Here is a 17,180-nt window from a genome sequence, read left to right on the forward strand (position 1 = left end):
AGCATAATCACCAGCTATTTATTTCTGTCTGATATGCTGCTCCCGCCATGATCAAAATAAATAATAACGGTCACCCCAATTAAGGAATACATTTATACTCGATTTGTCAAACACACATCAACTTTATTTTAAAATTTACATGATATAGTTATTCAGACTTCCTCACCAGAATAGTTTCAACTCCAAAAGGTTGAAGTCGCTGCGCCAGCCCTTCCACCATAGGCAGGTAATTATTCTTCCACTCATCCTGGCAGCGACCTCTACATCCCAGTCCTTCCGGGATAATAATTTGCTCTACTTCAGCGTTCGCCATGGCTAGCAGGGCAATCTTTTTCAGGCAATTCTGGAAGTGTTGACGTCGATTCACGCTTGTATCCATCTTGAGTCCTTCCACGTAAGGCAAATCCTTCGACGTCGCGATTGCCTGTCGCGCCTTCTCGTTTCCCTCGACGGCCTCGCCCCAACCATACTGAGTCACGCAGGCCACCAGGTGAGGGAGATTTACGCTTCCTGTGGGAGGCGCGTGGATAATGATACGTCCTGGGTCATCTCTCGTGTCTGCCGTGGCCCGATGAAGCGAGTAGAGTCTCTTTCTAGCTGCATGTGTATTCTCGTATGGGTAAATCGTTTTGAGATCCCGCGCAATCCCACTCGGTTCGGTGGAGACGGCATTTACTGAATAAATGATATAACAGCGGCGGTCGCGGAAGATGCCATCGGTCAGCTTGCCCTCGACCACCTTCATCTTGACGAGTAATTGGAGGGCTGATCCACACGTTGAACCCTCTGTGAGGGGAGTGAGGGGGAAATGTGTCATCGCAGACCTTTATTCACACGTATTGGTCGATATTACACCTTCTGCGTAGTAGAATTTATTCATTCAAATTGACGCAGGTGTTATTTTTTTTTCCTTTGTTGGTGGGAAGGGATGGAGGGCGGGGAACGTATTATTTATTAGGGGATGTGGGTTAGGGGGGGGGGGGGTGAACCTTTTTTTGACCATAACCCTCATCAATTATCCATCCGTGGGCCTGCACCCCTGACGCGCCTAACACGTGCTCTCATGTATTATTGATGTACTTACTCGTTTACAGAGTAAGATGGGGAGCTTTCTCATTTAATATGCTTCCCAGATGTCACCGACCCCGCCACCTATCAGTTTACTTCGTTGAGTCGTATTTCTGATGGCATCCGCGGGGAGTTGCGCCATGCGAAGTAGCAGTGATAATAATGGACGCTTATCGGGTGAAAGTCTTTTCGCGGCCCCCTTTTCGTGACCGAGTACTCGTATGAGATCAAACACGCTTATGCCAGAAAATGGTGGAAGTAAGTTACCGCGCTCATCCCATGAAATCCCAGGTTTACCCTCCAATAATTTCAAGAGAGATAAACCATATTCTCTAAAGGAAGGAGGAACGGCAACTCGAATCAAATCATCCAAGGGTGGATTGACAGGTGCGCGTGGTGGTGGCGTCACGGTGGCGGCGTCGGGGAGGGCGGCGGCCGGTAGCGGTAGTGAAGTTTTTTTTTTTTTCTTGACTTGTTTTGACGTGAATCGGTGCTGAGTTGCGCTGTCGGTCGGTTTAAACTTACACCTCTCGGCAACTGAGACGGGAACTAAACAATATTCTTTCATCTCTGTAGTAAACTTGTTATTGCCGACACGGCTATCGGGAGTAACGCGGCCAATATGTTACCACCTCGTTTGGAGATTAGAATCGCTTTCTTCTTGTACACGGGCGTCTTCTTCAAGGCTACAGTGCGAATATCACTCTTGAATTTTTTCAGGCGGTTAATGATGGTATCGTCGTCCGTCAGGCGTCTCTTCAAAAAGTTGGCGAATATTTCCGAGATGCAATTGACTTCGCGCTTATTCAAACTTTGCAAGACCTGCTTCCGCAATTTAGGGGTGACGTGCGAGAGGAGAAAAACCAAATCCTTGTACTTCAATATCAATGGTTTTTCCTCATCCATATCTTATACTAAGTCGTCCGCATCTATCCAGCTGTCAAATTTATCTGGGTACCCACGCCAGTGGACGAAGTACTTTCTCTTACCTCGCTCGACCTTCGATCGTAATATATCGACCTGGTAATGTGAGGGAAGAGAGGACTTGATTAATTCTTCCCTGTAGAAAGCGCCGGTCACGTCCTCCCCCGCCAAATCCCTTATGAAATAAATAGGGATTTTATGTGAGTAATCCACACGACTTATCTTAAAAAGCTCCTCGGTATTGTTGACGGTATAACCCTTATTGAATTTAAATTGCGTTCGGGAAGCACGTTGCAAGCGTACAATGTCTCCCACGTCTAATTTATGACTGACAACTTTCTTTCCCCTTGGCCGATTTAAATACATTCGTTTAAATTGCTTCCTGACTTGTGACAGCTCGCGGAGGCGGTGAACCTGAGCCGGCGTTTGGTTGCCGCCCAAACCGCGGTGTGGGGTGTGATTGTACGTATTTATTAGGGTGGGCAAGACGTTAATATACGTCAGTGTGTTGTTCTGCGTGAGATATTTATATATTTTTGTCTTTATGGTTCGGATGACCCTTTCTGCCAAACTCGCCTTTGTTTCACGCGAGTAATTGGAATACAAGGTAATACCTTTCAAAGTTAGATATTTTTTCACTGCTTGATTATAAAATTCGGATCCCTGATCGGTAAAAAGACGCGACACGCCTGTAAAACTCCCCGACTCTAGAACTTTTTTCAGCGCTTGCAGGCTACTGTGTCCGGATTTACTTGTCAGCGTTGCCACTTTCAAGTATCTGCTGAAAACGTCCAGGCAAAACATGATGTATCGGACGCCGCCATTGTGTCTGTGCAGCCTCGCAAAATCGGCCAAATCGCAAGTTAAAATGACGGACGGTTTAGGAGCGAGAATTTTTCGTCGCGGAAAACGTTTCAGTGTCGGCTTGTGAAGCGTATAAGTGCGGTTGCCCTGCAGAAATGCCCTCACATCGCGGAGTGTTAGATTCTTATCCCTTTTCTTCCCCTCTCTGTAGAGTGCTTGCACACCTCCTAAAGCCGCAGGATTCGTCATATCCCGGTAAAGTTCGTCCAAAACGGCGTTCATAGCAGATAGACTTTCTCACAGGGTGACTCATCCACAATATTCGTGCGCAGTTGAATTTCTTCGGGTGCGTTCGGGGATAAATCACACAACAAATAACCGTGATCTCGTCTAAGCACGACATTTTTATAAATTTCCACAAAGTGTTTGGCGCGCTCCCTTCCATAAAGTTGCCTGCCCAGACATTCAATTTGATATATATCTCTGTTTTTCATAAGAATGTAATGTGAGGCATTTAAAGTTATCGTTCTAGCATACTTTCCGGGGAAAAAGACATTCTGTGCTATCATTATAACTGACAAATTTTTATGTCTCCCTTTGGTGAAAGCCTCTGCTATCGTTTGAGAATTGCCAGCCGTGAGGAAATTGTCATCTAATATCAGGAGTGTGTGCGTTTGCGGGTCGGCGTATGGACTGTTATCATCCATCACGGGATCAATAATTTTCTCATGCACTTCGACCTTATCTTTAAAAGGGGAATTCTGCTGCAGCGAATGCGATGAGACGCCACAAATGATAATTCTGTTAAATCCATGCTGATATTTCTCTATAATTTTATTGCAGAGGTGTGTTTTGCCGGAATTTGTATAACCTGCAATAATTATGCGTGCAGGATATCTGAAGAGATTCAGCATCTCTTCGCTAAATGTCTTGTCCATGTTAAGTTCAGAGGGTTACTAAAAGACGCTACGATATGTTTACAGTATTTATTACTTAACCTTTATTTACATGGTCATGTAGGTAACAGCATAACTAACCTCCCAGCTGCATCCTCATCCCTGCCTTCTAATTATGACGTGGATCTCCCCCGACCCACACCTCTTCCTCAACCTCCCCCCCTTCTCCCCCCTCTCCTTAACCTAAGTACAAATGTTCTTACATTACCTCCTCCTCCTCATCCTCCTTATCCCCACGTGGGCAGTACAAATGTCCTTACAGTACATGAACAATCTCCTCATTCCTCTCCTTAACTCCATACTCAAAACAAATGTTCTTACATTACATGAATGGCAGCTGCTGGCGGCCGCGGTCTCTCTCCACCCCTTAATTATGACGTGAATAATGTCATGGAAGGCCACTCCCGATCACGACACAACCCATCCTCCACCTCCCCCTCTTCCTTAGCCTACGTGGTCAGAGCAAATGTTTTTTTTACATTACATGAAGGGTGTCTGCTAGCAGCTGCGTCCTCTCTTTCTCTACCCCTTAATCATGATGTGAATAATGCCGCGGAAAGTCTCTCCCGATCACGCCACAGACCACTCATTACCCCATCCTCCCCCTCTTCCTCCCCCTCTTCCTCTTCCTCCTCCTCCTCCTCCTCCTCCTCCTCTTCCTCATCCACCTCCACCTCCCCCACATCCACCGCCACCTCCTCTTCCATCTCATTCTCCACATCTCTTTCCCGCGGATCATTGTCGGGGTGATAATACGCCCTTGAGGTATAGCCATCGACGTGAAAGCGCTTGTCGTCAAAATGTGACAACGTTCGCTTTCGCATACGAGTGGTACAAATTTGTCCTTTCACATTCCTAATATTATAGCAATCCACCATCCCACATGCGACATTATTAAGTGTTTCCCTATACTGCTGATGCAATATATTTTGCTGAAGGTGAGTTGGAATGCCTTTACCTCGAGATACTTGCTTGTCATCTTCCAACAGCAGCGAATACATCTTTGGCTTTAATATAATCGCCTCTTTGATGAGCGTGGATCCGGTTTCAGATTTCAACAAGCCTAGTTGACCCTTCCGCTCCCCATTAAAACACGGGTGATCTGAAGCAAAGTTACTGGTGTCGAGAAAATTTGCCATGGGTCCATGTTTCAGTTCATCATTTAAGTTTGTAGGTATGTGCAGACTGAAAATGAAACTGTCAGTATCTTCATAAGCTAATTTAGCTCTCTCCCCATAATTAGCTTTGATGACACGATACCAAAAGTTGTACATGTACTTCTTTGCCACTTCTAAAATATGGTATCCCAAGTAATTTGGCTGCCTGATTTTAATCGTATTCTTACTGTTGACACATATGACTCGGTCCTCGCCTAATTGGTGGACCCTTTTAAAGGATGGATTTCTTGCATACTTCAGGAAAGTCTTTCTTTTTGTCACTAATTTCTGCTGGAGGCCATACTTCACTTCAGATAACATGGATCTACCATAAACTGCGTTTGACATCAGTTTGCAAATGCGATTTTTAATGGCGCACGTCTCATTTTTACGCTGAGCGACGTTCCTTTCTATGAAAGGTTTCAGGTATGGAGCCTGTCTGAACCTATATATAGCATGAACACATTGTATTTCCAGTCCAAGTGAGAGTAAAAGTTGCAGCAATTCCAGACTGATGAGATGATCTTTCAGTCCCTTATGACTGGCCACGAGTTTACGATTTTTCCTCCCCAGCTTACGACCCTCAGCTTCTAACAGTCTTTTACTGTACGGTGAGATGTCATCTTCTGTAATAGTCATGTGTGCGAGGCACAGAGGGAACTCGTCCGTGATCCGAGCTACGTCGGGGGAAACGTCACAGCTGTCTAAATGCAGCCAGTAACCGACGTCGCCATCTGTCGCATGATTCTGGATGCCAACTTCAAAAAAATCATCCATCTCTGACTGAGAAAGCTTTTTGATGTCACCCATAGGCAGGGGGGAACACATAACGCTTGCATATAATGAATTATAGTCCAGATAGAACACATAGGTGCCGGGTCCGCCGTCGGGTTGGTGGTTTGACTGCAGGTGTGGCCTGACGCAAGTTACAAAGCCTCCTCGTACATTTCTTTTGATCAGGTGATACATGTTAGGATCGTAAGGTGGATCAAGTTGAACGCCTGTCGACTTTAAAAAAGCGTCATAAGCATAAGAAGACAGTGACACGTAATGTGTCACGTCCAGCCCATAAAATTCATGCAGGTATGATCTATATTTGAGATATGTGTCGGCTAATAATCCCACATCAATCTCACAATACAGTCTTATGTAATCGCCTAAAGTGCGGCAGGATGTCATACTCCACACGCTTTGAGCGTGTTCATATTCTCCAGGTGGCAGGGCCTTCCCCTTGAGCGTGTCATAAAATGCCTCACGAGGTGGCAATTGTCGATCTTCTAAGCGGCCAAGGTCGGTGATGTACTCATAACAAAGAAACTGTTTTTGAGTGCAAATTACACGCCTTACATCCTCGGGGAGGTAATTCACCATTTCCTGGGCGTAACGCGTGCTATAGCCCGCCTGCACGTGACTCTGAGCGAGATGACCGAGGCCAGCATTCATAATGGAAAGCGTGTCCTGAAACTGCAATTCCTTAATCCTTACTTTCAATAAATGCGATTCTGACTTGGCAAGGATGTCCACGTGCGACTCTGGCAAGTGAAGGTCTTTTATGATTAAGGAGACGTCAAAGCTCATATTATGTGCCAGAGTGATGAGATATTTCCTCATGTCACGACACTGGAGGTTGCATCGCGCGCACAAAGCCCCCTTGTAATTATTTTGTGGTAATGAGTGGTCGTGATGTTTATGAGGTGGGGTTTTCACATTAAAGGGTTGATGGCAGAGCTCGCAGTGACGCTGACGTTTGAAGTGGGCTTCATCCTCCGCAGACATGCTAATTGGATAGCTAACTACACTTTCCTTGATGATTCCCCAAGCATTGGATAGGCTATCAATGAAATTATTCACGGGATCTTCACCGAAATAACTTCTCTTTTCCACGACATCTCCATGCCTATTGATGATGAGATACGAGTAACCAATTGGGTCATGTTCAGCTATCACACTCCTATTCTCCTTAGGTTTTATCATAGTTTCAAAATCAAAAAATGCTAAGTATGCAGGCTGATAGGTGTAGGCAAAATTTTTAAATTTTACTTTTTCACCGTCACCTGGAAAGAGAAGAGTTTGAGTGAAGTCGCAGTGACACTCGTGATCGCTCAAACTGACAGACTTGGGAACTGAGCTGAAACATACTTTGCAAAACTGATGACCCTCTGGGGTGGGACTGCTTCTCGTCAATTTCCGGTGCAGCTTCTCCACGTCTTTAATGAGCGTCATATGTTTTCCACCTAGTAAAAGGAGTGAGACTACAGTTTTATACTTCCGCGAGCCTTTTCTTGATAATGTTAAATAGTATATCTCACCGCTTTTTGTCAGTGTATAAACGTCCAGAGACAGACAATTTAACCTTTCTAACTGACTCAAGTTCTCCCAAGTCACTGGACTGCCTACTTTTCCGCGCGTGACGTATTTCTCTCCGCCATGCCGTCTCCGTAATATTTTTGGAATTCTTTTCCAAGGTACACCTCGAGCATGAAGTCTGAAAGCCGCCAAACACTGAATAACACAGGATGAATGTCGGCCATCAGGATTGAAAATTTCATTCCCTCCTCGCACGCCTCTAGGATAAGCAACATAATCTCCTATGCCACTACATGCGACATGCAAGCAATAGTTGATGAAAAAATTCTGTACTCTTGAAATGATAAAACCAGATCCTTCAGTCTCGCTGGTAAGGCTTTCCAGCCGACTGTTCAGCTGATGGATCCATAAATCAACAAGGTCAGGCACATCTTGATAGGTGATCAGTCGTGCTCTAAAAGCAATATGAATGACTCGATGTTCATCCTCGCCTAAGGTAGAGAATTTCACTAGTAACAGAGAAATGTGTGAAAATATTTTCAGGGTGGGGGGGAATGGCGAGCCGTGTGACGTGAAATATGATCTAATTTCCCGTATAAAGAACTCCCTGTATTCGGTAAGTAGACCGAGTGGATCTCTGCTTACATGATCAGGTATGTCATATTGATGTCTGGTGAAGCTCCTCATAAAATTTTCCCTCGAGTCAATTAACCGCGGCTCTTCCGGCATCCCGCGCTCGTCAAGGTCTGCATCCGCCGACTCTCCTGCCATGCTGCGCTCATCGTGGTCCGCCTCCGCTTGTGGCGTGTCTGGGAAGAAAAAATAGAAGTAGCAGCGACAGTTTATTATTATTATTATTATTATTATTATTATTATTATTATTATTATTGAATTGATATTTACCTTGTGTAGGTAGTGAAGGACTTGAAGTCTCGGAAGAATTGAATACGTTCCCCGATAATCCACTCGGTCCCGGCCGTGGCGAGTCTTAAAAAAAAAGAATATTAGTAGTGGCGGTGGCACCGTATTTATTGCTTTATTATTTGTAGTATTTTTTTTTTTTCTCACCTCTTCCCCCGCCTCCGCGTGGGATGTCGCCTTGTGACGTCCGCCGACGTGGGCCTTCTACGCCGGCGTTCTGCTCAACCTCAATCGAGTGTGAGCCTGTACAGGAAGATGTGCTCAGAGCTCAAACTTGTAAAGATTGACAGTCATTTCATCTTTATTATTATACATTCCCGCCAAAATAAGTAATAATGCTTACCAGAAGAAGCAGGATTGCCAACTTCGCAGGTGTGTTCTGGCGGTGGATGTGGAAACAGAAGTCCACACCGCTCGCATAAATCACACTGGTCTTCCACACATGAGGGGCAGGATGGATTAGTGCGCCATCTCCCACACACTTCACATAAAATCCGCGCCTCTGCTGTTCCACAGTGAACACCCATTTTCTTTTCTTTTTTTTTTCTATAACATTGTCAACACTTTGTCCCGGCCGCCATGCCGCGCGGGGAAACACTGAAGCTTCCCGCGCAGATGGTCGCGAGGCGCGTGCCTTGACTCGGAAGTAGGCAACACCTGCCTGTTTCATTATCCTCCACTCCACCCATTATCCCACCTTGATCGATTCTCTTCAAAATTTTACGTCCGAGACGCAAAGTTAACGTGGTCTTATATGTAACACGCAAGTAACACTGTTTTCCCCATCTTCAAACTGAATAGGTTTGCCTCTTTGATTAGCAATTTTGATGGCCACACTCTCTATAGTTGATGCAGAAAGTGGTTTATACGTAATTGAATTCGCACCTTTACTGGTGCTGTCGCCGGGGAGTGGTATGACGTCTAATATATTAACTAGTTGGTTGCCAAATCGCGAGGGGGAAATGATGTCGGTATAAACGTACATATAATCCGTCCCTGCATCAGCTCGCGGTACGTATTGAGCGAATAATTTTATGGGTGATGAGGAGGAAGCTTCGCTGGCGTCGGAAGATGAAATGCCGTCGCCAGATCTTTGAAAGTAGACGGTGTAGCGAAAATTTGGATTGAAACCCAGAATGTGAGCTATATGCGATGCAAATTTTATACTTATATCACTGTAAATACGATCGTCATTAGGAGGGACAATCGCGTTATTCACAACGACCCGCTCCAAGTCGCGGTCATAATAAATGATATCCGAGTAAGGGAAATAGATCTTAAAGGAGTCATTCAAGATTGCTTGAAGTTCTCTCACTATCTGTCCATTAATTGCCTTAGTTATGGCCGGTATGTTCTTATCGGTAAAATTGGAGATGATATTCCTTTCCGGTAGATAGGTATACATATTATATTCATACATATCAAAGTCTGACTGCTTAACCCGACCATAGAACGATATACTGGAATTTGGATCCCCTTCCGCAATGCAGTAGAAATATTTAGGGAATAAAATATTACACAGGCCGACTTCATAATCCCTGCCGGTGTCTAAATGAATGGGTAAGATTCTGTTTTCAAATTCTGTTGTTGTGTTGTTGGGAAATGACCTACCACCTGCAAGAGAAGATAGGTATACGTATATATCGTCACTATCTCTCAATGACATGTTTTTTAAACCCTGTCAACTAACAGACTGACTTTAAACTTTACCTTTTCATGACATATATACGTCGGCAGACTGGAGATTATGGCGGTACGGCGTGGATAGTCGCGACGACCTTGACCATAGGGGAATGTACTGAGATATCGGAGGGAGCACGTGTCGGCTATAATAATAATAATAATAGTAATAATAATAATAATAATAATAATAATAATAATAATAATAATGATAGTAATAAGACCGCCATCCGACATAAGTATTACGTCAGCCATGCCGCTGGTGGTCGGTGAAAGTGGAAGAGGCCGCCGCTCCGCCCTGGCCGTCACAGACGCTTTCTCCAGGTAAAAAGGATGGACAGGTAACGGGATCTCGTGCGGCAGTCGCGACGACCTTGACCATAGGGGATGTATTGAGATGTCGGAGGGAACGCGTGATGGCAACACTCGGTCATCCCACCCTCCAGGATTCCGTGAATGAAAGGGAAAGGGCGACTTCTATGGCAGGCGCCGTCAGAGTCCCCCTAATCACGCGTGTGTGGCGGGCGGCTGCCACGTCTGCCCGCCAGCCCCCCCATCACCTCTCCTCCCCCCCCTCCACCCCCTTTTCACTCAATTATTTTCCGCCCACCATCATTGATTCATTTAGTCATTCCATCGTCGCCGAAGGATAAGGACGCACGCCTCCCCCCACCTCTCCGTCAGTGTCGCCGTCACCGTCCCGCTTCCCCCCCCTTCCCCCTCCCCCCCCCTTGGTGTTTGCCGTCGTGAATCACCCCCTCTTCCCAAGCATGGGTCTATGGAAAATTGCTATCAGGATCACCATCGCAATATGGCTTGCCGTCAGAGTCGCCCCTGGGTGGGTGGGTTGGGGGTGGGGGGGGACGTGAAAGGGCGACCTACACGGCATTGCCGTCACAGTCCCCTAGCCACGCGTGTGTGTGGCGACTTCCACGTCTGGCCGCCAGTCCACACCCTCCCCCCTCCTTTCACTCAATTATTTTCCACCCACCATCATTGATTCATTTAGTCATTCCATCGTCGCCGAAGGATAAGGACGCACGCCCCCCCACCTCTCCGTCAGTGTCGCCGTCACCGTCCCTCCCCCCTCCCTCCCCCCCCCACCCCTTGGTGTTGCCGTCGTGAATCGCCATCCTCCCTTTCCCAAGCCTGGGTCTCCATCCTGTCATGGACTGCCACTGAAGTCTACGGAAAATTGCTGTCAGGTTTCCCCATTGCAACTTGATCAACCCCACACTCACAATATGGCATGCCATCAGAGTCGCTCCTGGGGTGGGGGTGGGATCCCCCTCCCCCCCCCCTCCCCCTCCCCCCCCTCCCCCCCCCTCCCTCCCTCTCCCATCCCCCAACACTCTATTTACAGTCAGGGTCTCCATCCTGAAATGGATTGCCACTCCGGGTAATTGCCATGGGGGTCGAGCCCCCCTAAAAAGGCTTGCCACTGAGGTCCCCATGCAATGGGGACCTCAGTGGCAAGCCTTTTTAGGGGGGCGACCCCCATGGCAATTTCCCAACTACTTTGGTTTGCTCTCTGGAAGTGCATGGAAGTCCAGGAAGCAGTTCCTTGAGTCCAGTAAGCAGAAACCCACCTTGCAGACCGTGCACATTCTTATTTCTGAAGTAGTGCTTGCAGGTGTGTCTGTTTTTTTTTTTTTTTTTTTCTACAAAGATGGGCATGTGCCACTCCCTGGTGCCATACCGCTGGTTGTCATGTAGCAGCTGAGTTTTCTGCCTCCTCTTTTAGCCTTTCCCTATAAGCCAGCATTACTTCATCTACTGACTGTGTTGGAGTCTCAGCAACATCTTGGGACTGCCTAGTGACGGATGAAAAGAGATACAAAATCCTGAAGAATTTGTCTGTATTGACCGAACATTTTCATTGTTGTTGGAGTGGAAAAGGAGTCTCAGGAGGCAAAACCACTTGGAGAACATAACATCAGCCACTTGGGGGACTTTTGTCAAAGATGCCCAGTAATTTTCAGTGCTTGACAACTGCACCACACCCATGTAGATGACAATGCCAAAAAACACCATCAGTTCAAGGACGTCTGTGGTGAAAGTTGTAGTGACATCCCTCTGCTTGGCATACACGTTTATCTGGAAGGTTATTTCCTTCAGTAAAGGCATAATGAACATCTGAAAATACTCAACGGGGGGAACGAAGACATTCTGGTACTGGGTGGCAGAAATCTGGCAAACTGGGGTGTCTGATATCTTTCTCCTCCCATGTACATTCCCACTGGAGGTTCGTGCTTGTCCTGGCCTTCTTAGGAAGTCCTGGATCTTCCTCTTCCTTTGACTGACTCTCATCTTCTGGGAGCAGCTCGGGCTTCACACGAGTTACACAGCCCGTTGAAAGAGAACAATAATTATTTAGGTAAAGAAAGATAAATAAAGGTAACAGTTAGACAATGTAAGTAAACCGGCAGGTAAGTAATCAACGTTATGATCAGATAAGTAAAGCTAACAGGTGATTAACAGAAGGTAAGACAGATAAGTTCATAAAATTTTGATGTGGTTAACATCAGCCAAACTATTAGAAATTACATCCCCTCCCTCTCTCTCTCTCTCTCTCTCTCTCTCTCTCTCTCTCTCTCTCTCTCTCTCTCTCTCTCTCTCTCTCTCTCTCTCTCTCTTTCTGAGCCAATGACGTTTGAGGTAGTCCTATGACTAAAAGATTTAAATTCCCACCTAAACACAATACCTGCAATCCCTTCAGTATTTAAATGTCCATCAAATGCATGAAGGCTGATGTATTATGAATTCACCACATTCGCAAGTACATAAATATATTCAATATTAATTACAGCTCTCTAATTACATAAACAGTGAAATCCTACTTATAAACAATAATAATATATAGAGAGAAAAAAGCTGGCTATTTAGTATGTTATAAGTGATGATTGTTTACCAGAGACAATGAACTGTCCACTTCCATAGTGTGAGACATGGGGTGGTATGATCATGCATACCTCACTCATAACTGTCCACACACCCTTATCCTCATACATACATTTATACATTTATGCAGTCATGCTGCAAATGAAGAAAATAATTATACATTTAATTATTGTACAATGTAATCTTATTACTGAACACCATTACCGCAGAAAATAAAGTATTACACTCTTAAAAGCTATCATGAATTATTTATGAATTAATTTATTTCATCATGAATTTATCATTATTATTATTATTTTTTTTTAGATACTAAAATGTAGGTTTTTGTAAACGTGAAAGTGTGCCATACTCAGGCGTGAGCGTTGGCGCAGGGCTGATAGCGGCACCCTTCTTGTGCCTTGACATTTGGAGCGGAGTGGCCATATATATATATGTGTGTGTGTGTGTGTGTGTGTGTGTGTGTGTGTGTGTGTGTGTGTGTGTGTGTGTGTGTAATAATAGTAATAATAATAATAAACAGTTTATTATTTAGGCAGTTAGCAAACTGAAAATGTACATAGGGGGTGGGGAAAAACTTAACATTAATCCTAAAGGTAAGTCTAATCTAGGAGGGAAATACTATTGATTGATGGCTCGCACCATGGTGGGAATCGCACTGAGTCTGTACCGGTCCGTGCGCGGCGCCTTTAGGGGCGTTATCTTGTTGTGGTGTCTGGTGGCACGGACCGGGCGAGGCGCGTCAGGCGGCAGCATGTTTCTGAGACGTGGATGATGCAGTAGTCCCCTTCCAAACTTCTCCAGAGCCTCTCGGTGCCTGGTGGATAGTCTGGACAGACTCAGGGTGGTCAGGGCTTCTTCGTAGGTGGTGTATGCAGGGCCAAGGATGACCCTGCACACCCTTTTCTGCACACTCTCTAGCTGTAGCTGTTGAGTGTGTGTGAGGGAGGAGGACCACGCTGGGGAGGCGTACATGAGTTTGGGGAGGATGAAGGTGAGGTACACCCCCCTTAACTCATCTGTCGGCGTCCCCAGCGACCTGAGTCTGCGCAGCATGTACAGCCTGTAGGTAGCTGATCTTACGGTGCTGGCGACATGCTGCTTCCAGGTCAGCTGGTCGTCCACCGTGACTCCGAGAAGCTTGGCACATTGGACCACCTGGCGGGGGTGAGGACCCACTGTGAGCTGGGGAGGGGGCACTGGTACAGAGGAGGTACAGAAATGCATCACCACAGTTTTGCTGTGGTTGATGGTCATCCTGCTCTCCTCCGTCCACATCTGCAGTCGCTCCAGAATTGCTTGCAGTGGCGAGTAGTCCGGGTTCTTGGTGGAAACTGGGACGCCCACGGTGCAGTCGTCCACATACTTCCAGCGATGGGGGGTGTCAGTGAGGGCGTCGTTAATGAGGAGGAGGAAGCATAGAGGACCCATCTTGGTCCCCTGGGGGACCCCACATGTCAGCTGTTGGAAATTAGAGACAGAGCCCTGATAGCGAACGGCCTGACGCCTCCCTGTGAGGAAGTTGGCTAGCCACGCTATCAGGTTAGGAGGGAGACCCAGACTTACTGCCTTGCTGATGACAACAGTGTGATCAACAAGATCAAAGGCTTTTTTGAAGTCCACAAAAGCAACAGCTAGAGAGGTGTTTCGCTTGTCCAGGTGGCTGTGGATGAATTCAAGGAAGCTGGTCAGATAATGGGAGGTGGAGGTGGCTTTAATATTTCCAAATTGTCTGATATCCACGGTATTACAAATTTTGGTGTAGGCCCAGTCCTATACAAAATCTTCACAAATAAGGCTAGGGATGGGGGTGATAGAGACAGGCCTGAGGTCATTGAGTGACTGTGGACTGGAAGTTTTGGGGATGGGGGTGACGTAAGATGTCTTCCAGTCCGCGGGGCAAGAGTGTTGGGAGAGTGAGGCGTTTATTATGGAGCATAGCGGTGTTGCTAGCTCTACAGCAAATTCCTTGTAAATTTTTATAGGAAGGTCAGTGGGTGTGGTGGATCTTGGTTTGAATTTGAGTATTCTCTTAAAAACATCCACCGCCTAGACACTGGGAGGATGGGAGGAAGCGGGAAGATAGGCAGGAAGCGGAGTGGTGTGGAGGGGAGGAAAGGTTTGACAGATAGCGGCAAAGTGATCGTTCATCTCCTGAGCCGCGAGATTAGCAGGAAGGTGTGAGGTGCAAGGAAGAGATGAAGTGTGCTTTTGTAAGCCACACAAAGCTTTGATCTTAGCGTACCACTGTCTGTTGTTGGTCAGCTTGAGGTGGTGTATCTTGTCTGGGTAATAGTTTGCCTTTGCATTCTTAATCTCCCTGATTACTCTGTTTCTTAGTTTCCTGTATAGGACCGGGCAGGAGTGGAACGCCCAGGTCCGCTGGTGCATGAGTCTTTTAATGCGGGGCGTCATCCAGGGAGCATCAGACAGGTGCGTTGTGACGCTCTTGGCTGGGAAGTAGCGGTGGAAGGCTTCTGTGGTGGTGGCGACGTAATTTTGCGTGTGTGTGTGTGTGTGTGTGTGTGTGTGTGTGTGTGTGTGTGTGTGTGTGTGTGTGTGTGTGTGTTTGTCTGTGTGTGTATACCCTAAATTATGATTACATAATCAAGTCGTTTTTCTCTTCTTTCATATTTTTTATTGAATTCCGTGCTGTGACTTGTTTGGAGGACCTTCTAGTAGATGTCTGCCTTTTGAAATCTCTTGTGGTCATTTGGCGTCCCCAGAGCTTCAGCAGCCTCACTCCGACATGTAGTAGTTCCTCAAGACTACCCATGATGATTTCAACCAACCACAAAGGAAGCTGCGAGAGTCTTCCCAGGGAAGTGAATACTACTAACAGGTTTCTTTGGCGGAAAATGAGCTTAGCTTGACACTCCAATAACCATTGTGGAGATTTTCTGAAATTTAGCTTCAAGAGATTTTTTGTGAAACGAGATGGAAGATTCTTACAGATAAGCAAGGCTCCCCTTCGGTTTCTAAGATTCGGTGTGACTCTGCATATAATAATAACGAGTTGCTTGAGACATTTCCGCGGCGAACCTTGAACTAGGAAGTAAGCCATCAACTTGCAGACGCTCATGAAGGTGCTGTTAACGGTCTTAATGGCCTGTGTAATCCGCGATCTCGCGACTGATAGGGACACTATTGTTACGCTTAAAATCAGTCTCAGAAACACTGTGATTCCTCTGAGGGCAGGACTTGGGTCCCACCACACGATGTTTTTGATAAATGTCCATCTTGCGGTGGTGCCCTCCTCGTGAAGGTGCGACAGTTTCGAACTCACTGCCCCTGTTAATTTCTCAGCGAGACTTTTTTTACTTGTTTTCCTATCCATAAGAAAGGTTTGCTCTTTATGGACACTCTTTGATATACAGGTTTCCAGTCAAATTCTTGTCACTCTTAGATTATGGGAATATGTATAGCTGCCATGTGTACGAACACTGTTTTGAGATGATTTTCTATTACTAATTGTTATAATTATCTTTTCTCAACTTCTAGTACAGTATTTTTTTCTCTCACTACGTTGAAGTGACTGATGTCGAGTAGACCACCAGCACACTACGAGTATACACTCTTATCTGTGGCAGTATCCGGCAACGCAATTGTATCCTGTGTGTGTCAGTGATTTACCCACGGTCGTCTGCCAGCCAGCCATTACCCTACGGTAAAAGCTCAGAGCTCATAGTGACCGATATTTGGGTAAGACTGAGACCACTTACACACCGGGACAGCGAGGTCATAACCCTTCGGGTTGCATCCTGTACCTAATTGCTGCTAGGTGAACAGGGGCTACACATTAAGAGGCTCGCCCGTCTGCCTCGTCGCACCCGGGATTCGAACCCGGGCCTTCTTGGTTGTGAGCCGAGCGTGCTAACCACTACACTACGTGGTGTGTGTGTGTGTGTGTGTGTGTGTTATTGTCGCTTTTTCAAATCAAGGTCATTACGTGTATATATATATATATATATATATATATATATATATATATATATATATATATATATATATATATATATATATATATATATATATATTCAGTAAACCCTCGTTATACCGGACTAACTGGGGCGAAGCCACTCATGATTAAAGGCAAAAATCCGACAAAAGCGCCACAACCTCTGATAACATCTGCAGCGCAGGACACCGAGGCAGAAGCAATGTTTGGGTGCCAGGATTGCGCTGCCGGCCAGCCCAATTTCTTATATGACAATGAGAAAATTGTGACATTTTTTTTTTTCTATACATTATGGCACAGTGTATGATAGACAGTATTTGGGAGGTGGCAGACAAACACCAAATTATGACAGAAATATCATAATTATGGCAGATTGCGCAATCCTGGTCGGTACCGTGTGCGCTTACCGCCACTACCTCTACCACCATCCACACCCTCCCTCCCTCCCACCATCACTCATTCCCTCACCGCCACCGCCACTTACCAGGATGAGCCCTCACTAAAAGG

The 17,180-nt window shown here is 46.0% G+C and overlaps 1 protein-coding gene across 1 annotated transcript; it reads right to left on the reverse strand.

Moving 5' to 3' along the window:
* Window positions 1-3,767: 3,767 nt before the first annotated feature.
* Window positions 3,768-10,364, reverse strand: LOC135113193 (uncharacterized). Its single transcript, XM_064028322.1, has 4 exons — window positions 8,481-10,364; window positions 8,285-8,380; window positions 8,120-8,203; window positions 3,768-8,025 (listed from the first exon to the last, which is right to left on the reverse strand). Exons 1-4 carry the CDS (start codon window positions 8,662-8,664, stop codon window positions 4,286-4,288), a joined length of 4,104 nt encoding a protein of 1,367 aa, XP_063884392.1. The 5' UTR covers window positions 8,665-10,364; the 3' UTR covers window positions 3,768-4,285.
* Between the last annotated feature and the right edge of the window lie 6,816 nt (window positions 10,365-17,180).

The sequence above is a fragment of the Scylla paramamosain genome, chromosome 25 (genome assembly GCF_035594125.1).
Source record: "Scylla paramamosain isolate STU-SP2022 chromosome 25, ASM3559412v1, whole genome shotgun sequence".
Classification (NCBI taxonomy): Eukaryota; Metazoa; Arthropoda; class Malacostraca; order Decapoda; family Portunidae; genus Scylla; species Scylla paramamosain.

Coding starts and splice junctions, on each gene's coding strand:
- LOC135113193 (XM_064028322.1), bottom strand. CDS start 8,664: ATGGGTGTTCACTGTGGAACAGCAGAGGCGCGGATTTTATGTGAAGTG. Junction 8,381..8,480: donor TGGCAATCCTGCTTCTTCTG/GTAAGCATTATT, acceptor CTTCCTGTACAG/GCTCACACTCGATTGAGGTT. Junction 8,204..8,284: donor ACGCGGAGGCGGGGGAAGAG/GTGAGAAAAAAA, acceptor TTTTTTTTTAAG/ACTCGCCACGGCCGGGACCG.